The sequence below is a fragment of the Chelmon rostratus genome, chromosome 19 (assembly GCF_017976325.1).
Source record: "Chelmon rostratus isolate fCheRos1 chromosome 19, fCheRos1.pri, whole genome shotgun sequence".
In the NCBI taxonomy this organism is placed as follows: Eukaryota; Metazoa; Chordata; class Actinopteri; order Chaetodontiformes; family Chaetodontidae; genus Chelmon; species Chelmon rostratus.
The window spans coordinates 1,309,898-1,336,505 of record NC_055676.1 but is presented as its reverse complement, the minus strand read 5'-3'; the positions used below and the strand labels follow the sequence as shown (position 1 = coordinate 1,336,505).

At 41.8% G+C, this 26,608-nt stretch overlaps 2 protein-coding genes across 7 annotated transcripts; one reads left to right on the top strand and one right to left on the bottom strand.

Moving 5' to 3' along the window:
• On the top strand, positions 1-12,397 carry ndor1 (NADPH dependent diflavin oxidoreductase 1). 3 transcript variants are annotated; one of them, XM_041960268.1, is made up of 15 exons: positions 1-26; positions 746-907; positions 1,098-1,175; positions 1,875-1,972; positions 2,062-2,160; positions 3,202-3,303; positions 3,402-3,596; positions 3,765-3,892; positions 4,844-5,055; positions 5,142-5,249; positions 5,401-5,515; positions 6,693-6,839; positions 6,976-7,094; positions 8,765-8,859; positions 9,815-12,397. In XM_041960268.1, exons 2-15 carry the CDS (start codon positions 773-775, stop codon positions 9,957-9,959), a joined length of 1,776 nt encoding a protein of 591 aa, XP_041816202.1. In that variant the 5' UTR covers positions 1-26; positions 746-772; the 3' UTR covers positions 9,960-12,397. The 3 variants fall into 3 exon arrangements, with proteins under 3 accessions (XP_041816202.1, XP_041816201.1, XP_041816200.1); XM_041960267.1 differs by having other exon boundaries at positions 1-106; XM_041960266.1 differs by having other exon boundaries at positions 2-102.
• On the bottom strand, positions 12,319-16,628 carry ntmt1 (N-terminal Xaa-Pro-Lys N-methyltransferase 1). 4 transcript variants are annotated; one of them, XM_041960269.1, is made up of 5 exons: positions 16,533-16,593; positions 15,804-15,897; positions 14,647-14,806; positions 13,868-14,120; positions 12,319-13,368 (listed from the first exon to the last, which is right to left on the bottom strand). In XM_041960269.1, exons 2-5 carry the CDS (start codon positions 15,827-15,829, stop codon positions 13,112-13,114), a joined length of 696 nt encoding a protein of 231 aa, XP_041816203.1. In that variant the 5' UTR covers positions 15,830-15,897; positions 16,533-16,593; the 3' UTR covers positions 12,319-13,111. The 4 variants fall into 4 exon arrangements, with proteins under 4 accessions (XP_041816203.1, XP_041816204.1, XP_041816205.1 ...); XM_041960272.1 differs by lacking the exon at positions 12,319-13,368 and adding an exon at positions 13,375-13,628 and having other exon boundaries at positions 16,533-16,610; XM_041960270.1 differs by lacking the exon at positions 15,804-15,897 and having other exon boundaries at positions 16,533-16,628.
• Positions 16,629-26,608: the final 9,980 nt, after the last annotated feature.

Below are 26,608 nucleotides of genomic sequence, written 5' to 3'. Positions count from 1 at the left end.
GTGACGTTTGGAGCGTATGGTTAATAGTAAGGAACTACCTACCTCATAGTTATTTGTCCATTTTATTAGTGTTTAGCGTTATTGTTGACAAAGACAGCAGCGGCAAGTATGGTGTTTCCTTGGTATTTGGTGATATGTGTGATTTATACAGAAAATTTAATAGGAAACACAATAATTGACCATATTTTCTAACCAGTTAACCATCCTGCTAGCCGGAGCTAGCCACAGTCACGACATGACTGCAGCTTGTGATGTAATTGATTGTAAAGGTTTCTGTGGCTGTGCCTTAAGAGAAACATTTTGATGAAGCTAAAGTAATTACTCCGTAAAAGACAGACACGTCACAATGCATATGAAAATAATATGCTTAAATTAAGATTGGTTACACCTGGTTCACTTTGTAGCACACTACACTGTCTGAAAGTAAAAATGATTCCATCACATGATAAAGTGACCATATGCAAATGAACACACCATTACAGTAATATGATGAAACCATTAGAAGAATGAAAGCACTATAATTGATTTATTTGTTATTGTTGATTTGTGAGGCCTTGCTGCTATACAGCATCACTAGATGCACACCACAGCTCTTGTCAGTGTTTCTTTTAGTTGTTTGAAGTGAGTCCTGTAGACTTGTTTAGAGCTACAGAGACCTCTTCATGGATTTTATTTAACTTGTGTATTCTTTGTATGATTCCAGGCATTTTGTCACTTTCAGTTCAATTCAGATCTCTGTCGACAGGACTGCTGATTGGTTCTCTCAGTCGTAATGTCCAAGCCCAGCCTTCGCGTCCTGTATGGGAGCCAGACCGGCACGGCCCAGGACACGGCCCAGAGGATAGCGCGGCAGGCGAGGAGGAAGCAGCTGCAGGTCCAAGTGCTGCCTCTGGATTCTTACTCAGTGGTGAGTGTGGTGCTGTTAAGTATAGCCAGGAGAGGGGATCATTACAGCACCAGATCTGAGGATTTAACTCAGTTACCTGCAGTGGTGGATGCAGGCTTTTACCCCTCTACCCATGTGTTTGGGTTTTTAAAGGCTACATGAATCACTCCAAAACACTGTACTCTAATGTGTATTTCCTCTCATCCAACAGGCCAACTTGATCTCAGAGTCTTTGGTTGTTTTTGTGTGCTCCACCACTGGCCAGGGGGACCCTCCAGACAATATGAAGGTGATAAAAAAATAACAAAAAAAAACTAACTACTGTTCCTCTGAACATGACCTCTCCTTTCAATTGTGTCTGTAGTTGGTGGAACTCCTGACAAAGTTGTGTGCTTTGTTTCTTGTGTTTATCCGTGATTGCCGAAACAATACTGTTTCACACGCTGGTGGTCAATAACTGTTAAACTAAAGAGAATGAAGTTTTTTTTTTTCTAGTTTCACAATTTTAGTTGTCTGAGTGAAGGCTGGGTCACACTAGAAGATGGTTTGTGAAATATGTGGATCTGTGTGGTGATACAGTGCCTCCTTGCAGCTGGTTATCTACTGTTGCTTTGGAATTAAAACAGTAGCCAGCCAGTAATATGCTTGGGCCAGTTACAACATTTTTGCACCTCTATCTGTCTTTCTTCTTTGTATTTGTACCAGCAACTCCTGTCTCATAACAGAGACAGGGCCTCTGAGCAGGTTAAGTAAAAAATGGAGAATGTAACACAGCTAAGAAGCTATGATGGTTTTCTTCATTTTGGACGATCCAGATCTTCAGATGTCAGCACTGTCAAGATTACGTGAAAAAGCATGTCAAAGTTTAATTTGACACAAAACATTTGTGCAGATGTACACCCATTAGATTTGTAAAATTACATAGAAATAAGAAAACCCATAAATGAGTAAATGTTCACTTACATATTTCTGTCTACTTTCTTCAAAGAACTTCTGGAGGTTTGTCTTTAAGAAGTCTTTGCCTGTTGGCTCTCTGAGTCGGCTGGACTGTGCCATCCTGGGCCTCGGGGACTCCTCCTATCCAAAGTCAGTTCTTTTCAGGTTTACAGGTCTCACAGTACACATTCTGAGTGGCTCATGGTCTTTGTAAAAGCATCTACCACTTTCGCCCGTAGGTTTAATTATGTGGCTAAGAAGCTTCATAAGCGCCTTCTGCAGCTAGGTGCCAGCATGCTGTTGCCTGTTGGGCTGGCAGATGACCAGCATGACCTGGGGTAAGAAACACCATGCCTGAAGGAGCTGGTGAATCGTGGGATGCTTTATTACATGCATTGTTTTTTGTTTTTTTTTGTTTTTTTTTTGCATTGTGCAGCCGAGTCAGCTCAGACTGAGATGATTGCATTTGGCAGATGGGTGTTGCATATATCCAGATAAAAAAAATCCCCATTGTAAATTCAGCACAATATAGGTATCACAACAACTATGCCCTTTTAGTTGCTGAAGGGCTTTTAATGTGACACATCCTTGCAGGAAGTAGTGAGTTTCATTCTTTGTAGCTTTACAGAGTTTGACATGACTCTTGTTTTCCAGATAGAATTAGTTAATTTATCCCCAAAGTAAAGAGAGCCGGGAAATGTGGGGAGAAAGTGAGTGACAGGCATCAAATCAAGTCAAGTAGAACTTTATTTGTCTCCAGAGGGGCAATAGGTTATGCTGCAGTGAAACAGTAATAACACAATATCTAAAAAGGCAACTATGAACAACATGTAAAAAGAAGTAAAAACACAGAGTACTGCTAAAATTAAAGCAAAGCAATCTTTACCAAGCGTGGTTGGGGAGTTGGGCTAATATTACCTTTTGTTATTGGAGTTTGGCAGTGAATTGGTTGAGGGTATGATGCAGTGTTTCTGTCTGTTGGTTCTGGATAGTGGGTATCTGACACAGGAACCTGAAGGCCAGGTCTGAAACTGGCTGCTATCAGGATGGACTCACTGTTTGTCATATAAATCAGACAGACTTTTCACCAACAGATAAAGAGAAAGTTAAATAGACTCAGTAAAAGATCTGTAAAATGAAGTCATCAGGACTTGTCAAAACTGAACTTGGCTGCCTCGCTGGCTTTTTTTATTTGCACAGCGTACTGGTGTTACAATCAAAGCTCAGCTTATTATCAGTTATAGTGCCCAAATACTTGTATGATTCAACGAGTTTTGCAGTCATTTTAGCGTTGACAGGGTTGGAGCGGTGACGTCTAAACAATAAATGTTTCCAACTGCTGGTACGTGTTTGCTAACCTCGAAATCTGTGTGAACCAGGTCAGATGCTGTGATTGACCCGTGGCTCTCATCATTTTGGGAGAAAGTGTTTGCTCTCTATCCATCTTTGGCTGACGTGATTCCACTGAGGGAGGATGAACAGTGAGTATCCACTTGATTTGACACAGCGTGTCAGTGTCTGGGTTTGTGTTAAACTCTAGGTAATAGTTGGATTTGTTTTGGCTTCTTTCTTGTGCCAGGCTCCCTCCAACATACACTTTCCACTTCCTGGATAATGTGAAAGAGACGGCAGACGACAGGCTGAGTGTCCCCACTGCCCCCTCCCAGTCGCATCCCTTTCCTGCCAGACTACTGTCTAATAGGAGAGTAACGGACAGGTCACACTTTCAGGACGTGAGGCACATTGAGTTTGATATCACTGGATCCAACATTGAGTGAGTAAAGTTGAGCCCCTTTAGGACATGCCCCCCTTTTTGTTAGTATGACTACAGAGAATGGTAGAAGTCTGGAGTAAGAATGCACTGTGTCTTTCCATTCTCTCAGATGTGCAGCACTTTGCACTTTTCAGTCTAAAAACCATTAGTTGTGGTTTTGCTGTATAGATTTGCCGCTGGTGACGTGGTGATGATGTATCCTTGTAATGCACCAGAGGACATACAGCAGTTCTGTCAGCTGCTGAGATTAGATCCAGAGGCCAGGTTCACTCTCAGGGCCACAGACAACACTGCAGGTAGGTGTGTGAGTGTGTGTGTGTGTGTGTGTCTGTCTGTCTGTCTGTCTGTGTTTTCACTGTGTGCATTATTCATGACTTTTGGTTCATAGTAAAAAAATCAATCAACACTTTTGCTTTAGATTGTATTCCAGTTCCAGCAGTGATAAAATCCATACGCTTTCATTAATTTCAGTTAATAACCTGCTCCATCATTAATACCCCTGTAACCTTCTTTTGACACTCATGAACCTTTATCAAATGAAGCCCCAATGTTCAGTATGAAATACAGACTATGAAATAATCTGCACATTGTGTAAAATGAATGAATTAACTTCTAGAATTATTCAAGAAAGTATTAAAACTCAGCCTTACTATTATTAATGTTATTAATTCAAAATGCACATTTTAAACTGTAACATGTATTTCATGTCTTGTTGTTTGTGACTCTTTTATAAGATCACGTTTTAGTTCATAATTTAACTTTTCATGGCATTGGAATTAATCCCTGCCTATTCAGAAAGCAAGATCAACAACAGCTACAAGTCCAATAGTCACTCTCCTTTTAGCTCTCAACTCCTGAGAGAAATATCTGGCTCTTTATGTATTTAAATGCTCCAATATGCTCACTAGCTAGTCACTAACTTTGCCTGCTGTTTGGTGTTGAACAGGGAGAGCAAAATGGATTTATAAGAGCTTTTTTCTCTGAAAACAGCTGCCTGCCGGAGTTAATGAGTGTGGTGAGACTCAACCAAACAGCAAAGTTGTTCTGAAAACCAAAATAATGAGCTGAAAGAGGCTAAAAAAGGACTGCAGAGCTGGATGATAATTCTCTTTTTTGGTCATTCATCCCTTTACATAGAGTGATTTGATTCACTGTTAATATAAATATACTGATTGGTGCAGAATCGTCTCACCTAAACAGACGGGAAATGACCATTTCTTTGTGAATCTTCTGTGAATTCTTCTCAGTTCCAGCCAGACTTCCTCAGCCCTGCACTGTGCGCTTCCTGGTGGAGAGCTACCTGGATATATCCGCTGTGCCTCGCCGCTCCTTCTTTGAGCTGCTGTGTACCTTTGCCACTAATGAGCTGGAGAGGGAGAAGCTGGTTGAGTTCAGCTCAGCGGCAGGCCAGGATGAGCTGCACAGCTACTGCAACCGGCCCAGACGCACAGCGCTGGAGGTGACGACCCTGCACATCACAGCTTTAAATACATGAGCCTTTCCTTTGGCCTGCTTTCTGAGTGTGTTGTACTCTTGCTGCTGTAGGTCTTGGCAGATTTCCCCCACACTACAGCAGAACTCAAAGTGGACTATCTCCTGGACCTATTCCCTGAGATCCAGCCTCGCTCATTCTCCATCGCCTCCTCTCTCCAGGTAGCTCATCATTCATGACAACTATGTAACTGCTATGAAAAAGGATGTTGTGTTGGATGTGTGGATGGTTTAAGCAAAGCTGTAAATGTTGTTCACTGAGTAGGAGAGACAGACACAGGAGACGTCACAGTGAAGTCTTCTCTCCACACAGGCTCACCCACACAGGCTTCAGATCCTGATAGCTGTGGTTCATTACAAAACCAAGCTGTATAAACCACGAAGAGGCCTCTGCTCCACTTGGTTAGCCTCCCTAGACCCTACACAAGGTCTGTCACCACACATAACATTACACATTACAACTTACATCACATCCACAGAGATTACTTGATTCTGATTGGCTGGAGGTTGTGTGTTCATTTCAGAAATCCACACATTGACTTCCTTTGTGTATTCAGGCTGTCCGTCCATCCCTCATCTGACACAAGAGTCATAGTGGCTCGACCTGACTGAATCTGGAATTTAAATATGACGCTGAAATGAACTAAAATAAAATATAAGCCTACAAAACAACAGCAGATAATAATGACAAAAAAAGGGCAATCTCTAATGTAGCTGGGGGGCACTCCACAAGCATGTGCTCCAGGTACTTACTCACTTATTTGCTCCTTTGTAGTTCTCTGGTCACTCAAACATTATCATCAACTCTCAAGAAGATTGAGTCTCTTTTCATTTGATATCTAATCTTGATTGCTTGACTTTCCAAAACAACACAAAACCAGTTTTTCTTATGGCAGAAGCACATAAGCTTGAGTATCAGTATTTATAAGCAGCAGTTAAAAATCATGTGTCTCCGTGCTTCAGAATAAAGAGAGTCTGTGGCCGACTACAGACAATGAGAAGTTATAGGGAGAGTGTCTCTACACACTTCAGCGACAATGATTTCAAAATTTCAAAGCGCATCAGAGGTTAATTTAGATTCAAACCTTAATATTCAACTCCCAGAATAAGCTGAGTCACACAGTTGGCTCCAACAATTACTGTTCTCACTGACTAATTAATACCAACTGCCCCTTTTTGCCATTGTTTTTTTTGTTGTTGTTGAAAATTAAGCCACTATCAGTGACACTTACCACTTCCTGTAGATGTTTCATCAGGAAAGGCAAGCATTTTACCCTTTTAGCCACAGGAAGACCTTTAATGTGAAGAATTTATGCAGGAAGTCTAGAGATTCCTCGACAATAACAAAAAAACAACTGCAAAGTAGAACTGACTGCTGTCAGTTAGGGAGTAAGAACTGCATTTTTTTTAAAAAAAGAGAAAGACATAGTGGCAGAGTGGTGACATCACTGTTGGAATATACATTACAGTGACAAGACAACATATTCACAAAAAATAATGAATGTCAGTGATGGAATGCAAAAGTTAAATAAAAGCTTGGTTTTCTCTACAACTGAGGAAAATAAAGATTTCAGATGTAATTCATTGTACTAAACGGTGTTGCAGGAGAGGTGTATGTGCCCCTGTGGGTGAAAAAGGGAACTCTGAAGTTCCCTGAAGACAAGGACACCCCTGTGATAATGGTTGGGCCCGGAACAGGAGTGGCCCCCTTCAGGTCGGCTTTACAAGAGAGGATTGTTGAGGGAAAAACTGGTGAGATCCTTTCCTCTCTGACTTTGCCTCTCGCTTCACGACATTTCACATCTCTGCCATCACTAACCACCTCCTCCTCCTCCTCCTCCTCCTCCTCCTCCTCCTCCTCCTCCTGACTCGTCCTGCTGCTGTTTAGCCAACATCTTGTTCTTCGGCTGTCGCTCTGAGTGCAGAGACTTCTACTTCAGTTCAGAGTGGGAGGAGATGACGAAGGCTGGACACCTGACCCTCTTCACTGCCTTCTCACGAGACCAGGTCACACACACACACACACACACACACACTCTCTCAGTACCTGCCGACCATCACAGGAAAGGACAGAAACTCTTTATTTACTCTAATGGCATAAGTTTGATTTGTAGAAAAATGAAAGAATCCTAATAGATGCAGTCTACGTGTTGCTTTCAGCCCTTTCATCCCCGTCAGTGTACATTGATGTCTGCTCATAGTCTGTGATGTCTGTGTCTTCCACAGTGTGTTTTTTATATTACCACATTATCAGACTGTAGACGGTGTCTTACCACTGTTCATTGTCTCCAGGTGTAAAAAGAGAGGTTGCATCAATTTACTGTATCTTTCTGTTTGGTGTGCATACATTTGTATTCAGTGTTATTTTTTATTGTATGGTATGTTCTCGTTTTTCTGTCTTGACTAATTAATTAGTGGCTGTTCAGATGGTTAACTACCTGTACTATTAATTAATAGATATATTGGTCTTCTTATTCTCTGTACCAACAGCAAATCAGCCCATACCTCCTTTTAGATTTTGAAATACATTTTCTATTGATCAATACAATGTAGTGACATTGAATATACAGTGTAGTAAGTAGGTAAGTACGAGTAAGTGAAAAATGTATTTATAAACCTTGGAACAATGGTGGAGGCTCTCTGACGATGAGCCGTCAGAACAGGAGAGGCTCTGTAGTTCTGGAGGAACGGTTCAGAGGTGAGCATAGGACCAGTGGAATCAGCAACATGTCAGATAGGACACAAACCAGGCACATCAGGCTGTCCTCAGCAGGTCAATTCATGTCATCTCCTCTAATGTGACATAGCAGAGAGGGACGTGCCAAGGTCCAGTTATTCCACCAGATGAATCAGAAGCTATCTACAAAGAGCAAAGTACTGCAGGGTCCCATGAGAGCAGTAGGAGTATGGGCACATAATAAAGGTGACAGTGGAAGAGACTGAATATGTCTGACCTCCAGCTCATACACTGAGAGCCTCCAGTGGCACACAATGAGGTGGAAGTGAAAATTAGAACAATGCACACATTAATAATGCATTATACCACCTCACCAGAAAAGGTGTTTGTTAAATCACTCAAACCTTCTTTTTTTAAGTCACTGGCACACCTCACTGTTCGTCCAGTAAGCTGTGTATTCAGCTAATGTCTTCAAAGAAACAAGAAACAAATGCTGCCATTAAAAATCCACCTTCCCCCATGCACCTCTGACATACTGAAGCTTGCTGAAATAGTATTATTGTCACTTGCAATCATACTACGATTGATTTGATTTCAGTCAGTTTTCCAGACGTGGATCTGAAACTGAAAGAAAAATTCAATAAAGATCTCCATTATTTAGTCCAGGACAAGGCTTAATCCATGTCTGGGAATGTCTTTTTTTGATTAGAAAGCAGGTCTAGGTGCTAAGCAAATACTGTGAAAATATCAAAACACTCAATCCACTGAGGAATGCACACAGCCCGTATTCAGAAACCGTACCTGTAAACAAGGTGTCAGGACTTCCTGAAGGTGATGTCACAGCTATACAGTGACCGCCCTCAGCCACGCCCCCGGCACAGCCATGGTGGTAAAAACAAGGCAGAGCTGATGCAGGAACCCAGTAGACCTTTTTCAAACCTTATTTTTAAGAGTGTACCCTTTGTGGCTAATTGTGAAATGGGATGTTTTTGTATTTCAGGAGGAAAAGGTGTATGTGCAGCACCGTGTGAGGGAGAACCCTAAGCTCCTGTGGGACCTGATTACCAATAAAAATGCTTGCTTCTACATTGCTGGGTGAGTCAAAGGCACCAAAACAAAGCCTCTCCTCTCAAGTCTATCTTAAAACAACAGTCAAGTGCCCATATGAGCTTGGAAACAGGTTCTGCTTGCAGTAATCCTTCATCCTGTTCATACTGGACATTCAAACTGGACTCTTCTTAAAGAGGGTCCAATGGAAGAGCTAGAAAACAAAATCCATAGTCACCAGTCCATGCAAAAATCCTTCCCAGAATTCATCTGAAGCTAATCTGAGTTAGACAAATCAGGCCTTACATCATTTGGAAGATGATTCTGAAGGGACACTAGGTCTGGTTGCCACCACATATTGAAGCCTTATGATATTTTCCTAGTTTTTTCAGTTGGAAATTTGGATTAATGCTTCCCCCTCTGTACTGTTTTGGTCCAGCTAACTTTGAGTTGAATCCAGGACCTCTGATTGGATGAAGCTGGCTCACTTCTCACCGGGATATGGAAGAAAAATGAAAAGCGTAACCGCTGGTGACTGTAGTTTTTAACAAACGTTACTCATACAGGAGGAGATGGTGCATGTGTTGGGGACTATTTTCACCTGTGGATTAACACACATTAGTGAGTGTTTCGGCAGGAGGACAGTGTATGTGGGATTGAGTTCAAATGAAGTACCATGTATGTGTTTGAGTTAATGAATGATAATGAACAGTGTGGATCACTGATGTGTGTTTAATAGCTCGATGGCTTAGAGGAAGAAGAGACATACAGGATACTTACCTGGATTCTTGAGACCACTTGTCCAGGCTCAAATATTATTAAGACCCACTGAAGCTGGAGAACCCAATGAGTGCCTTCGTCATACAGACCCCGGGATCCTGGAATGTGGGCCAAAAATAAATCCATCACTTGTTGTGTTTCATGCAGCTGAAGTTTTCTGTTTGCTGTGTTAGAAAGGGCCAGTATTGATGCACAGTGGTGACCTTGTTTTTCTTCTATGCAGAAATGCTAAACAGATGCCAGCCAGTGTGTGTGACGCTCTGAAAGAAGTGTTCCAGGAGGAGGGGGGCGTGTCCGCTGAGGATGCCGAGCAGATGCTGGTCGCCATGGAGAGATCAGGCAGACTCCAGAGTGAGACTTGGTCCTGATCGACGACCTCACCCCAACGCTCCTCAGAGTTCATATTAAGCTTCTGCTGCCATGTTGACTGATACAGTCGCTGCTGTGGAATCAATGTGGATTCAGTCATCATCAAAGCTCAAAGGTCTACTTACTAGTTTTATGGAGCTTTCACCTACATCTCAGTCTTTATTCAGTGAATTAAGCAGGCTCAGCTGTCCATACTCAGGTCAGCAGTGGTTGTATAGAGGTGCTGTGAGGAACATCACTGCCTCTAATGCAGCTTTCAGACCCACTTTAGCCAGGCTTGAAAAAATGCAGATGCTATGGCCTTGTTGGTAACTACTTTATAACATGAATTGTAGTATTTAAATTTCTTTATGATGAAAGATAAAATAGTTGTGGCCTTGAAATCTTTGTGATAATGCTGATTGATTATGCTGTGCAGTATTTTGGCAGCCTTAAACTACTTTCATCTGGTACTCCAACTGGACTTCCCAAACTGTATTTCTTCATGTCTCACTGGTACCTGAAACACCAGTACAGCCCTCCACTTTGTTTTAACGCAGGGCTGTTTTCAGTCCGGATCCCCGCTTACAGTTTTTGGACTGACCAGCAGAAAACACGCTCTTCTCTGTCCCTCTGTTCCTGCTGTGACTGCTGAGGTAGCTAGTGTCAATCAAGACAATCAGACAGTATTCCCCCTGTATCAGACATGCTGCAAGTTGTGTGACAAAAACTGCACAGATAGAAGTGCCCAGAGGTAGAATTTGATGGTCATAGGTCGAAGGTCACTGTGACCTCACACAATACAATCAGAACAACATTTCACACAAATGTCCCACAAGATAAAATGATGCAGTGATATTTTATATACAAAAGGTCAAAGGTCAGCTTCACTGTGACATCATAGAAACACGTTTCTGTCCATTATTCAACAGCATAACTGAGGAACAGAAGGCAGGTTGGACCATATCTCACGTTTGGTCAGACACTGAATTGATGGCACTAATCTTGGGCCCTGACTGACTGTATAGATCTTATGTGCTGCCGGGTTGAAGATGTGTGTGAAACATTCACGTTTTACACTTTGTAGCTTAACTAACCATGTTGGACAAAGTGCATCAAGAGTGAACTCCTGGGGTTCACCTGAATCTATCAGCACTTAATGACACAGTAGAAGACTTGAGGTGTGTGCCTGCCAGTAAGAGAGGCAGAAAACTATCAATCGCAAATATTTATCGCATATATATATTATTCATTTCATTACTTGTTTACCAGGTAGCCAACATTATATTCAGCTGTCACCAAATTGTGCTGAGGTTGCATTCATTGCCTCCACCTCCCAGTAAGGCACTCAGCGCTAGATGGGAAAGCCACCAGAGATTGTAATTCCTGTCTGTGTTGAAGAAAGGATCAGACTCCAGCAGTCGGTGGAGTCTATACACCACCTATTATCACATCACCAGATGATAAGTGAACCAGCTGGGATTAGTTTGTTGCATACACATAGCAGTGTTCACGATACATAACAAATTGAACTGTATTAATTAAAAGTAGTGGAGTGGGTGGATCCTAACTTGATCTGTTTTAGTTCTAGTTTACTGAAAAAGGCCAGAAATCTGATCAGGACTGATCATTATGCCAATTTTATGCTTAGCTATGTTAGTATTCATTTTTATTTATATGGCTGGTGAATCCGTCTTGGACATGAAAACTGAATAATGCATTTTTATTGTGATTTTTGCATTATCTGAAGGATCACGTTTGACTCTGTAAGTGCTTGTTTGTAATGTCACTGCACATGAATTGAATATTCAGAGATGCCTTCTTTAGATATTAACAGCAAAACCAGCTGTACTTATTGAAATCATTCTACTCCTGTGTAGCAGCAGTACTGCTGTGGTTTAGGGCTGCAACCAGTCATTATTTTCTTGATGATTCCATTAGACATTTTGTCTCAAAACCCACTTTAAGGCATTCTCTCCTGGAAGGCATTCTTAGTGTTGCAATCAGTTGTTCATATTAAAGCGGACAGAAAGTGTGTTGTCACACAGAGAAGTTCAAACCCTGGCTACTTTGTCACCGCCTCACAGCGTGAAGTGGGTGTGCATGTTGAATTGTTGGTGGTCTATTAAAAGAAGCATCACTCTGTAACACCTCTATGCAACCACAAGTGTTTCTGTAGGTCCAAAACAGAAACATGTCTCCTCTGTTTCCTCTGCTTCATGTCAGTTTCAGAAGTCACGTTCTAACAGTTAAACTTTCATCCATATCCTGTCAACAACTTACACTTATCAACTTCATATTTTTGAACTGCACCTCCAGTATTTGGATCAAATAACTTGTGAAAAATAAAATAAATTTAGTAGGCTTCAGCAGTAATTCCAATGTGTCAGATGCATTTAATCAACATTCATGTTCATAATACATTATTATCTCATCAGACTCTGTATAATCAGACAACAATAAAGGACTCAGATCAGAATGGGGACCCAGAAACTGGACTGGGACAGCCCTAATTAAAACCAGTATGACACATCCACAAACTCTCTGTGACCACATTGATCGGACATTACCTGAAAACATTTTTAATAAGCTGTAAAACATCCAAATCTCCACGAAACGACAATAATGGGAATGTGTCTGCTTAAGAACAGACTGCTTGAAAATGCTCCACAGCTGAAACACTTGGAACCAGAATGTGATACAGCTCAGTCACATTAGTCCTCTGTTCAGTGAAACTGCCTCACACTCGGCTCCAACAAAGGATGTGATGTCACAGTTCCAACGATGTTGAGCAAGTGGTGATGGTCTGTAAGACTTCTCCTTTTCCAAACACAGTGCATCAGAGTTGCTATAGGCTGACTGAGTATCCATACAGCCAAAGTTGAACAAAGGTGAACGTCTGTCCTGCTGGAGATCACACTGACACAGGAACACCAAGCAGATATTCATAAGACAGATGTGTAATGTGGCCGTACCTTAAGGCATGCTAGCCCAAAAAAAAGATGCTGCTGCTTAGAGTTAGCCACACACACTCCACAAACACATCACACTGCAGATCATTTCCAGACAGATAATAAATAGATTGCTGATTTGAAAAACACCTTTCCACATTAGAAATACTTCATCTACACGGCGCCTCCTCTTCCTATCCCATGGAGGAGGGAGCAGTCCTTTATCTGAGAGCCAGCGTGTGGACTTGGTAGATCTCTTTTGGGAAGTTCATTTGTTGCTCCTCGTGGATGATGCGGAGGCCCGCTTTGGCCACCAGACTGTGAACTATTTCCAGGTCACGGCAGACGCTGCTGTCCACTTTATCTGGGACCACGCCCTCATATGACACATTGTCCTTGATCACGATGAGGCCGTTGGGCCGCAGGGCTTTCTGGCAGCGCTGCAGGAACTCCACTAGGTGGTTGTCTGTAAGGTGGCCTGTGGTGAAAAAAGAGCAGGAAAGATGCTCAATGAGGAACATAGCAGGCTTTGAGTTGTAGTCTTTGTCCACGTGCAACACTTAACCACTAAGTCTTGTTGATGGCTCTGGCAGCAAGTCCGTCAAAAATGGACGAAGTGCACATTCTCCACGGAGCAGAGCGGAAAGCTGCTTCTGGAATCACAAGCATTATCCAGAATGGCTGCAATCAGGTCAGACCGGAATGTGACACAGCCATGTGGTGGAATCAAAGGGATACCTACCATGGTGGAAACGATATTGCCAAATCTATCAGGGGATAGATTCTACCATCGCACAGTATATACTGTCATACAAATCAAGCCTAGGCTTTAATATGTCTGAAATGAACTAGGTCATTCAACATGTTGTGTGACCACACCTTGATGTAATGAATCATACAAATCGGGATAACGGTGCACATTTTTGAGCAGTCTCTCCTCAAAGGAAGTCATGTCATTGTTGTTGAGGCAGACTCACCAATGACCCACTGGATCCAGATGACATCATAGCGTCCGCTCTCTGGTACAAAGTCCTGCAGGCCGTTGCAGATGTACTTCCCCACTCTCTTGCTCTCCTCTCCCAGGTACGTCTTGGCTTTGTCCAGGAACTCCTGTGTCACGTCCACGAGGTCCACGGTGTTAAACAGAGGCAGCAGTAAACGTTTGCTGATCCTCCCGATGCCTGCACCACAGTCCAGAGCACAGCCCGCGCCCGTCTTCCCCTCCCCTTCCTTAAACAACACAAGACGTCAATGGTGAATAAAAGCTTTGACACAAGCTGCTTCTGTCAGGGTGAAGAGGCTTTGAAACAGCACAGAAACCACTGAACGTTATCACTGTGACAAAACTATCACTATTATTAATAATAATAGTCAGAATTTTGTTTGCAAAAATAACCAAAATGCATGACTTAAATTGGCTGGCAAAACAGATGAAATCAATATTTCAAGATTCTCAGAATATTTTCCCTATATTGGTATGATCCATCAACAGACTTGGCCAACTTGGCAAATGATATAAAAAAACGTGTGTGTGTATATATGTATATATGTATGTGCAATATATATATATATATATGTGTGTGTGTGTGTGTATATATGTATATACATACATACATACATATACATATATATATATATATGTGTGTGTGTGTGTGTATATGTATATACATACATACATACATATATATATATATATATATATATATAGTCTTTGGTAAAACAACACTGACTGTAATCTTAAAAAAGAGTTTCTTACGCCGAGGAACTTCTGCAGGAAAGCCTTGGATCCGTTGATGTCGATGCTGGAGATGCTGCCGTAGCCTCCCAGCATGCCATCCACTGTGGGGGGAACCTCCTTCCAGTAATCCTCTGCGTTGGAGTAGAAGCTTGTCTCATCTTCTGCAAAGTCATCCATCCTGTCAGAGCCCACAGACAACACTGTTCACTAGCTTCTCCATGACTCAAACCCTTTTTGAAGTATTGTTTTTTAATGAAGTGAACAGTCTGTATCCCATAATCAAGGTGTAAACCTGGTTGAGATGTAGACTCAATGACCAAAACAGAATCCTTAATTGGTTTGGATCACCTCCAAACAGCTGTTACATATGATGGAGGCCAATCAAAATGTTTGTTAAAGCTGCTCATGCAGGGAGACTGATGGATGGATGCTCCTTTTTATGGATACTATATTCCAGTTAATCCCAAAGGACTGATATTGCTGTACTCCGACTGAGAGTATTATACCCGTACAAGCATATGATGGTCATGATTAGATGAACCAAGGCCTGTTTCCCAAAAGCATCTTGAGGTTAAGGTGATCATTAAATCCATCGAATGAAGAGTCTTAAGCTTCGGAGGCGCTTCCCAAAGCAAAGTAGCTTCAGACACAGCATTAACAATATAGTATTAAGAAGCTTCAGAACCTGCAGGGGGAACCAAAAAACATACCAAAGTTGTGTTTCTTCCCCCTATTCCGTCTCTCTCCAAGTGTCCGATCAAATTAAAGGCAAAAAAAGACCCCTGGCTCATGTTGCTTTTTCTAATCAACTCACCCTCATATTTCTCAGTTCTTCAGTTCAGAACTGAAGAAGCCTTCAGTTAATGTGTTTATGTGTTTTACTTTTGCTAACTGTTCTGTGTGTCTTTGTTTTCTATTACTGAAAATACCTCTCCACATTTCAAATGTACTGCCTGTCAAATTGCACATGTGCTTTTAGGTGTTCAGTGTTCAGTTTCTCACCTACTCACTGTTTCATGTAAACTGTCATCAGTCTGTTCTGTAAGCTGTATTCAACTCTGCCATGACGGGGTATTCATCCATGTTCACTGAACTCTGTACAGGCTCTATTAAAAAGATGAATATCTTTCCACTCCAGCAGTGTTTTAGAGGAGGGGGGGGGGGGGGTCTATCACCTGCTCGGCATGTAAGACGAACACATGCAGGCATGCACTCCAGCAGCAGCCAAATCTGGCTACACCGGGCAGCAGGTCAGCTGTCAGCACACATCTTGGGACAGAGAGGGCAGAGGGTACACATTTTCCCTTGAATACCATTTTAAAGATGTCATACTAATTCATTGGTGGACACACAGGTAGTGACTCTCAACTTGATTTGGAAGTCCATTTATCCATCATCCAACTGAGGGACTTTTCAACACGACCTGTAATTATTAGGACATAAATGCATGTGTCCTGAAGCTACACCACAGAATGTCCACATTACCCTTCTGTGACCACAGAAGCTTTTAATTACATTTTACACATACTTAAATACGAGTTAAAAACACACTGACAGTAATATTTTAGCTACAGCTGCTAATACAGCTCAAAAACAGGGAGACACCCTCATGGCCACTTGCATGTGGGTAGTAACGCGCAGAGTTTCAACAGGGCGAGCTTTTAAAATGTAACACATTTTACTGACTTTTATCTGTTAAAATCAAATTCTGTACGTGAACTAAGTGACTAATGAACTAATGAGGCCCTGCACATGCTAAGCTTTGGTGTTGTAACGTTTTAGCCGACTAGCTAACGTTTATTAGCCACCGACAGCCTGTTTCCTGAATAAAAAACTAACTCTGGTATTTATTAAATAATGAAATATTAAAATCTGATTTTAAAAAAACTAAACAAAACACTAACCTCGTCTTAATTCACACCAGGCCCGACACCCTCTCCCCTCTCTCAAACCCGGTCCCAGTGTCACTACCTCGGTTTTCTATTTGGGGCCATGTCTGCACATGAACCACGTCATTTCCTTATTTGGATCCACGGAGAGAAGCGACAGCAGCGCCCCCTACTGCCTGACTTCACTCATGTCCTCTTCCGCACTGATCATATTAATACCATACTGGATACACAAAACATCAAAGAATGGATAGGTCTCAAGATGTGAATTTTAATATATATAAAGGTATATGTCACACTGTCACAGACTGCTGGGGCAACAGAGATATTGTTGATATTATTAGTTAACACAGACCAAAATGTCTGCTGTGAAAAAGGCCTCACTAGCAGTGCAACACTGTGCTTGTCATGACCAGCTGTCAAGTGTGAATGTGCGCACTGACAGTGGCCCACATGTTAAAATTCTCTGCAGGACAGACTGAATACTTGTCAGGTACTTTCTGTACGCTACTGCAGGCATCATCATCAGGTTTACGATGGAGATTCTTGCCAGAGTACTGCAGTGCAGTTGATAAACCACAGGAGGGCAGTACAGTACAGTGCAATGAATATGAATTGTCTGTGATCCTGCCTCGGTTTGTAAAATCTTTGTCAGAGCAGTTCGCTGTCAGTTTAAGTCTTGCGCTGCTTCGTACCCTCAGTGTTTGCATCGTGAAACTGTAATCTGCTGACATATGACATATCACCACATTAACGGCATCATTATTTGTATGCATGTGCATTCACCAAATAGTGCTTTAATCCTTCTGATTTATCATATTTCATTAGCCCTAACAGTAGTTAGGCCTCCACTGTCAAAGAAAATACAATATCATCTGAAAATCAGACTTAACGTATTGTATCTATTCAGGCCTGCAGACATGCTATCTGGTTAAAAGGCTGGTGTGCATCGGAGCACCAGCTCCACTCCTGTATCCACACATTCACATGGTCAGCTTGAAATCAGAGGGTTTTTACACTACAGATGCTTGCCAAGTATAAATACAGTTTTTCACTCATAATTAAAAAGAATAAATGGATCAGTAAAAGTATGCGTGTGTCATTTTAAGTAAGGGACTGTGGCTATGTTCACAAGTGTATGAACATGCTCTACATACTATATAATAGATTTAGAAATTATGAATCACTTTATTGAATACAGTCATAACATTTCCATGACAACTGGATACACTCCATCTGCTGATTAAGATGAGATGTGGCTGAAAGCTCCAGAAGAAGCTTGGGTTGCATTGATTCTGTTTCTCAGATTATGTAGTTTGTGCATTTTTTTAAAGACACTGTCTGCTCTGTGTCTTTTCTGGTACTACCACTGGGGGATCTCAACAAGACTAGTGGTAGAAATGTCAGATTTTCTGTTTCAGGAAGTTACAAAAATTGACATATCCACTCTGTCCCGAATCCACCAAAATGTGTTTAGATGCTGTTAGATGATCTAACAAGCACTTTGTTGAAACATACTGGGGACTTAACGGGCCGCTTCTGACAATCTTCAGTTCAGTCATGGATTCAAATGAAGTTCAGTCTGTTTAATTCAGTTCATTCAGCCCATATAAGCCCTCTTTGCACTGTGAAGAGCTCAGCAATAGACAAAATTGTAGTTTTTGCTATCTTTCATGAAGCTCTTACTCAGTCAGGAACACAGAATGTCAGGAATGAGCTGCCCCCTGAATGTCAGTACCTCCCCTCCACCAGTGAGGGGAGCTCTAGTGCAAAAAGCTACTGTGTCCGATGGTGTCAGGAGTGATTCAAAGTACTCAACTGAGCTTGAGGATCCTCTGCTACAGATTTGTTCATTCCTGTGCTGAACACACAGCATGCTGCTGTTAGGAAAGGAATATCAGACAAACATGTGAACTATTGTAGGCTATATGAGACTACTGTAATGTTTGTATGTGCAGTATATAAATTGAGATGCATTGCAAGGTCCTGGTGGCCTCATGAGAGATAGAGATAAACACTACATGGATATTCTTTTCCTAAGATGTACTACTACTTTTTTTGTTTGGTTTTCTGAGATCCTCTTGGAGCTGCGTCACCATCTGTGATGAACTCATCTCTGTCCTTTGTGCTTTGTGTTGTGGGACATCGGCAGCACACTCAAAAATATAGCAGTTTGTATGCATGCAGACATATTTGAGTGTACTTTTGTTTTTCACTTTTCCCTTAGGTAACCATAGCAACAATACCGATGTTTCATAATATGTTACCGGCTAACTCAATGTTGACTCCAACCTAACCATGGGTTAAGCTCCATTTTTAAATGGATGACCACAGCCTGCCTTGTACTTTTTTGGCGAGCAGCCTCAATGTGAGCTTACCTGGTACTCTACTATCATGGCAGGGAAATGTCAGCTTGGATATAAAATGATATAAATGATATAAAAGACCCACCAGAAATGATCCGGCTGAGGACAGATCTGTGAACAGTGTGGTGCAAGTTCATGCTTCACAAAAGCTAGCTAGTTCACATTCAGCTCACAAGTTTCGAACTAAGTCCCCAAAAAATGAACTCGGTCACATTAATTCCTTCTGTTTTTTTTTTTTTTTTTTTTTTTCAAATGAGCTGCAAAGGCTCTTTGCTTGTTCTTTACTTGAGTATTTCCATTTCATGCAACTTTATATTTCTTCACCAATACATCCCAGAGATGATTATCGCACTTTTTTACTCCACTACATTTATCTGACAGCTTTAGTTACCAGTTACTCTTCAATTTTTCATATTCTTCTTGTCCAATGAAAATCATGCATGTCCAACTTTTCCAGTAAACTGAATGATTAAATGTTCCTGTCTGACTTGAGAAAATTCTCCTCGTTCTTTAGATAAAAAAAAAACCTCTTTAAAAAGCCTCTTGGATCAGCTGGAAATGCTGAAAACTGGCGTTTTTCTGAACTCAAGTTCAAGTTCAAGTTATCTTTTTAGAAATATGTGGTTCTCACAGGACAATGTTGCTACTCACATACGATGATCGTAGATTTAACTACACAACAGTAAACACAGCACAGTAAACAACACAGAAGTCATGCATAAGAGCTGCAAGAAGAAGAGTCAGTGCCTGGAAGCAGGCTAGAGATCTGACCCACGACCAGTTCAGAATCAGAATTGTTTTTTATTGGCCACGTATGTGAGCACATAGTAGGAATCTGACTCTGGTTTAAACATTACAGTCAATGTATTTGCAGTTTATCACAGTATATGATAATGCAGCCCAGACATTTCATAGAGGAGATGAGTGAAGCTTAAATTTATGATTGATTTATCTGTCTGTCATTATTAACAGAGGCTCCAGTCTGCAGTGTAGTTCCTTGGACTGGGGTGGCCCAAATGTGGCCCTGACCCATGCAGGGGTAGCGTGAAGTACTTGCACAAACACACACACCCTTGCACCATACAAATATACACTATTCTTTAAGTTCTCAAAAAGAAACTGTAGGCTCCAAACAAAACAAAACAATGCACATTTAAAAATACCCATCAAACAGCTGGTTCGAACTAAGTCCCACATCCCAACAGGGAGATCATACTTTAGGATAATGGGGTGGCACTTGAGGTGGCCAATCATGTTTCAGGGTGGCCAGATATTTCCGAAGACTGGCTGTATGCTTCAACTCGATGTGCTGTTTTAAATTTGTTGCTGATGTGTGTGATGTTCAGACTTTTATTCAAACGTGAGATTTTTCCCATTGGAGTCTGGACTGACTTGGTCATAAAACTCAATTTCAAATATTCAATAGCGACATATATGGCTCTTTAGCAGCTAAATGCTCCACTATGTTCACCAGCTCATCTTTTAGTTTGTCTGCCAGCCATTTGGGGCTAAGCAGGTAGGGTAAAAGTCAAAGTGTACACAGTTTTCACAGCCTTTTCTCTGCTGCAACACAAAAGGACACTATGAAAGGAGTGAGACTGAACCAAAAAAATAAAGTTTAGAGTTAGATCAAATGCTCTGTGGGTTCAACATTATGAGGAACCCCTTTCACATTTAAGTGTGGTCCATTTTGATAGAAAAGCTGATGAAATTGTGTGAATGGACTAATGAATTTCTGATTTTCTTTGGTGCTGCATAATTTGTTTGAGAATTGCACCTTTTTTGTGGACGATTTTATTTGTAAAACTTTGACAAATGTTTCATTGCTGCCTCTGTCTTATGAGTCCATGTGGACTGGGCAGCGGCTGATGCACAGTTGCATTTGTGCATGTTCTAATAAATAGTCCAGGGTGATGAACTCCTCCTGAACACCTCCATCCTGTGCTCACTGCTGTGGTTTGGACTACAGGGACAAACAGAAAAGAAACAGACCTCACATTACGTCGGTGCTGACATTAACAAGCTACTGCTTCTGTGGAAAAATAGAAAATAAATCACTTTTGTCCCACTAATCATGGCATTCTGACGTATGCCACGTGGGTTCACACACACACACACACACACACACACACACACACACACACACACAAATAAGGTAACAGATAACACGGTCACACCAAATTGACAAAACACAGATGACATATCCAAATAAACAGTGCTCATATTTGTGGGCAAAATGTTAGATAAAAACAACATTCTCCCAGGGGCATGGACTTTCCAGGATTTTCTCAGGTGTTTCTCCAGATTTACAAGTGAAGGTCTGTTCTTCTGGTCGTGAGTTGTTGCACAGAAAGTTCCTTCCAGTCGTCTCTCAGCTTCCTCATGAGGTCTCATTCAAAAGCCAGCTTTAAGAGCAGAGCCTTTCAAAACTGGACTTTCCGCTCGGCTTGTAAAATGCTTCGTCACAGCTTTCTGAAATCTTTACAGTGGATCTCCCTTGAGCACGGTCATCACAGGACTTTCACTGATGTCAGAGAAAACGTGGGCAAGCTTTTACACAAGTGAGGGCACAGTGAATGAAGATGGGGGCGCTGCCCCCTGGTGGCCTCTCATGGAGCCAATGCGGCCTGGCTGTCAGGGGAACCTTGGATGCTAGGTGGTTGGTGGCAGGAAAACAGATGAGCAGGGAGACAGACAGGTCAGTGATGATCCTGGGCCACAAGAGATACACGTTAGTCACAGGAAACACAAAGAGAACAAATCTCTAGAGAAATACACTGCAATGGCCTGGAAGCATGACTACCACTATGTAAGAACAACGTCAAAGCAGTAATGTGGCGAAGAGCGAGAGGGTAGATATACTGCGAGCTGATGAAGTGATGAGAGCAGGTGAGCAGACTGGGAGGTGTGACGAGCTGATTGCAGATATGATGAGCAGAGATAACACCAACACCAATACACACACCAACAGGACAAACAGAGAGAGAGGCAGACAGGGGAGCACTGGGAACACTGGGAGGGAGGAAATCCTCCGCAGGTATGGGCATTTACCAGGCAGGAAAAGTCTAATGAAAAGCACTATTCAGTTGCATTGTGGGATATGTAGGATAAACTGTTTTTGTATCTTGACTCATACTAAAAGTAATCACGGCCTAAATCACTGGAGTACCCCCTCACTGACTTCATCATATCAGTTTCTCATTTGTTTTCATGGTGCATATTCGTCAATAAATTGTCAATGAAATTAGCACAGATCAGTTAACACATGTTGTGGGGTGCCTGGAGCAGTCACCTGATTCGCGGTCAGAAATCCCGCCCTTTTAAAGTCATGGTTCTGGACCTGTTCTGGTGAAGCAGCCACAATTGCTGTAATTAACACTGGTTAGAAGCGCAGTAGATGTTACTCATTCTCTGAGAATGAATTCACGTTTTGGCTCAGCAGTGACCCTAATAGCTGGTGTAAGTCAGCTCAAGCCTGCAAATCATTAGCAATGGACACAGAGACAGATGGAGGTGTGGTCCACCCATGAGGCCACATAGAGGGAGACAGGCAGAAGGAAAAACAAAGACAAAAAGACAGTGAAAGATGCACAGTGAGACAGACAGGAATACATGGCTATTCAAACTTTGGTGTTCTATCCAACTCTTATTGGAAAACTGTCCACAGTGAACTCAGCACTGAAATTAGATATTGATTCTTCCATCTCCTCCCCACCCTTCCCCCTCTCTCCATGTCTCCATCGTAGCTTTGGGACTCCAGATTTTCCCTTCTGGTGATTCCTTCTCTTTCATTTAGTCCTCCTCTCTGTCTTCCTCTTTCTCTCTGTCGGTCTTGGGACCCTTCTCAAATGGGATTCTTGTCATTTATGCATCTTTTCTTCCATCACTTGCATCCTCCCACATATGACATGAGGGGAGCTAAAAGGGTGAAACAAACAAACACACAACGTATGCTATTAGTTAAGGATGAATTAATGAGTATTTTTATGAAAATTGTTATATGTGTTGATTCCCTGCAGTGCTGGTTAACTTAAGTTGATGTTAGGGTATGGTTAAGCATCCCGAGAGGAACTGGTTGGTTAGACAAAGTTAGGAAGAGGTAGGCTGAAACACCAATCAATGGAGGAATAGATTTAGATTTTAACTAGCAGCTCGTCAGCTGTCTCACTGTCACATGACTGAACTACTGAGCCATTAGCATTGGTTGTAGCTTCTCTGAGGAAGCTGATTGGTCAGAAGTTGAATGTCCTGCCCTTTTGTTTTATAGACTGTCCATGTCCTTGAAAAAGCTCAGTATGCAAAATCTGACCATACTAAACCCATCAGAGGACAGTATGGACACACACAAACACACACACGTTTGGATCCATGTATGCACATTTCCTAGCCCATGGGCCCTCAAATGCATTTGTCCAAGGGCCAACATCTCATTTGGCTTAATTAGCCTATTATTGTTTGATATTTTCTTAATATTATTTATATGAGCCAATATCGGTGTGTACAGACTCCTAAACAACATGAAGAATCCACAATGAAAACTAGATCCTTTAACTAGAAAATGCCCAGACCTCTGGCAAGGAAGCAGTCAGCAGTACAGAACTCACAATTCAACTACCAATGAATGACTGACTCAGTTTGCAATTCAAAACAACAGTTGGCCAACACATATAAACCCATATTACGCCTCTTGTATCAAAAAGACAAGCTTAGAGATTCTCTGTGAGTATCCATTTCTATAGAATAGGTGAACTATGAATTAAGAAACTTTTCTGCTCGTAGCTTGTTGGCTGGCAAGCTAATCTACGATCGCTCTCAGGACAGACTGGACCTCTTCCACTGTTGAGCAACTTTAGATCGGTGTGTTTCCTGGATTCATAAATATTCTGCGGGACAGATGGACTTTGGTGGGCCAGATGTGACATGCGGGCCACCAGCTGACGATATGGGCTGGGTCCAGTTTCACTTGCCTTTCGGTCCAGATGAGCACCAAGGTCTGCACTTTGAGAAGCCCTGCCCTAGCCCCTTAACCTAATTCTAACCCTAACCCTAAAACCAAGTCTTAACCCTCAAAAAACAGTCTGGTGTTGTGTGTTGGTGTGCACTCAGTTTAAAGTCCCCACCAAGATACAAAAACAAAAAAACACACAGTTTTTGGCTCACAGCTTGTGAGCTTGCAACCTGCGAGCCTGGAACTGAAGGCACACATTTGCAAAACAGAATTTGCAAGTAGAAATCTAAATGGTCAGACTGCAAGCACAGACCTGAATAATGTACAAGCTTTCAAAGCAATATTTTCAATAACACAAATGATCACAGAAACATATAAAACTCCACAAATGACTTCCACATTGCTTTCCCCACAACGTAATGTAAACGCTGCAGGTAGCATATGAACATGAATTGAAGGAGACTAGTTTGTTTCATCTCAACTCCACAGTTCTTTCTCACCATCTACATATGAAAGTCTGAAGCGTGCACACACACACACACACACACACACACACACACACACACACACACACACACACACACACACACGCATCAAACCAAATGTTCCATCAGAATGCGTCACTTTGGTGACTCACTGACACACGACAGCATTGTGTGTGTGTGTGTGCTCATGTTAAGCTCCTGGAGGTAAGAGACAGTCTGAGAGGCACTCATAGCCAGTCTGTCCATCAGATGCTCATTCATCCACCTGTAACCCCTGTAATGAACATAAATAAGCAGGTATCAATGAAAGAATTTTTTTTACAACCTAATACTGTGTGTACAACTTTCAATTTTGATGGTAGCGGGTGGTCAAAATAGTCTGTCAGGATTTTGATCACTGATTGCATCAGTTTTTATTTTGAAATTTAGCCCTTGGTCCCAGGAAGTCATACATCACCTATGGTCTATGCAGTCTTACATAACCATGATATAACCAGGTTCTTTCTTTATTTTTTGAGTGAGGTTAAAAAAAAATAGTCAGAGATGCTACATTTGATTTCTAAATAAAATTTACAGTGTATGATTTGTTAAGGAATGAGCTTCATTTGCTTCCATGTACATATTTGTTGTTATCTCACATCACAAAAATAAGAAATGAAGCCACATTTTAAGAAATGTCCAGATGGAAATTCGAGTATTATAATGACAAGCCTACTGGTCTTTTTTTATGTAAATGAACTGTATTTAGCACTTTTCTAGCCTGATGACCACTCAAAGCACTTACAACACAAGCCTGCATTCACACAATTTTAGCTAGGCCACCTGCTCATTAAGAGCATTAACACACTCACACACCGATGCACAGCATCGGGAGCAATTTGGTGTTCAGTATCTTGCCCAAGGATACTTTGACGTGTAGACTGCTGAGGATCAAGGATCCTCAAATACCTTTTTATTTAACATTTGGCCCTCAAATACCAACCTTCTTATAGGTGGAAGACCACTCGACATCCTGAGCAACAGCCGCCCCATGTAGGATTCATGACCTCATTATTTAAAAAAAAAAAAAAAAACGGTCACAATTCTGTGTACACATCATGATTTAGGTGAAAAGCAAAAAACTGAGTAAACCCCCCCCCCTCGCAGACCGCAGCCGTGCACTCTGCTAGCTGTGCGGGCAGAGCAAGTGGGTCATTTTCTTTGAAAACATTCAAATTGCAAATGTGCAAGCTTAAAAGAATAATTTAACATTTAAGGATGTACACTTAGTTGCTTTCTTCGGAGGCTTAATCGAGAAGGTCAATGTCAATCTCAAATCAGTGTGTATGTACAGAGCTGAAGGTGGGAGGCAGTTAGCGGAGCTTGCCATACAGACTGGAAGCAGGGGGACACAGCTAGCTGGAAAAATGTCTACCTGCACTTAAATCCCTTCCCAGGTCTGGCTCCATCCCAAATGTCATGAGGGTGGTATCAATCTTCTCTTTTACTTCCGGGCAAGAAATTGAGCATAAACAAAAGCATCAATGGCAATTCTAGAGTCAGTTGGGGCACTGTTCACCTCTATTATCTGCTGTCTGCTGCCGTCTCTCTTCTCTCTCGCTCCATCATCGGCCGCCGGAAAAAACAGTTAAATTGAGCATAGCGTATTTCAGGCAGCCATAAAGCCAAGCTCAGCTCACAATCCCACCTACATTAGCTGATAACAGCTGAACTCAAGGCCAGTCCACATCAGCTGATGGCTTAGCTGATTCCTTTCTGTGCATCCAATTGGTAAATCTCATACAAGGCGCTATATTTAAGCCGCTCTAGCCTGTCTACGCGTTCCGCTTCCTCTGCAAGCTGCTTCGCAACCCACCTCCACCCCAGCTCCTCCTTTGTATGCTGTATCTGACTGAATCAATGTCATTACTGTTGTCACTGATGCCTGCTCTGCTCTGTAAGGTTTCATGAAGTGGTCCTGACTGAAATGTATTCATGTTAACATTAGTTTATTGGAATATTACATCTTTTTCTCACACACACACACACACACACACATGCACGCGCACGTGCATGCACCGCACAATCTTGGAACAGTCACAAAGGCACTTTAATGACTGCTCTGCAACACTCTGAATGTGTTGTCCAAACAGGGGAAAACACACAAAACTCATGTACGACAAAGCCTTGCAACATATATGCTGACGCCTTCGAGGAATCATCACTGCCATTGGAAATTCCATACATTACATATCGCCCTCAAAGATACATACATAATATCCCATAACACATTTGTCTCTTGTTGTCTGTCTA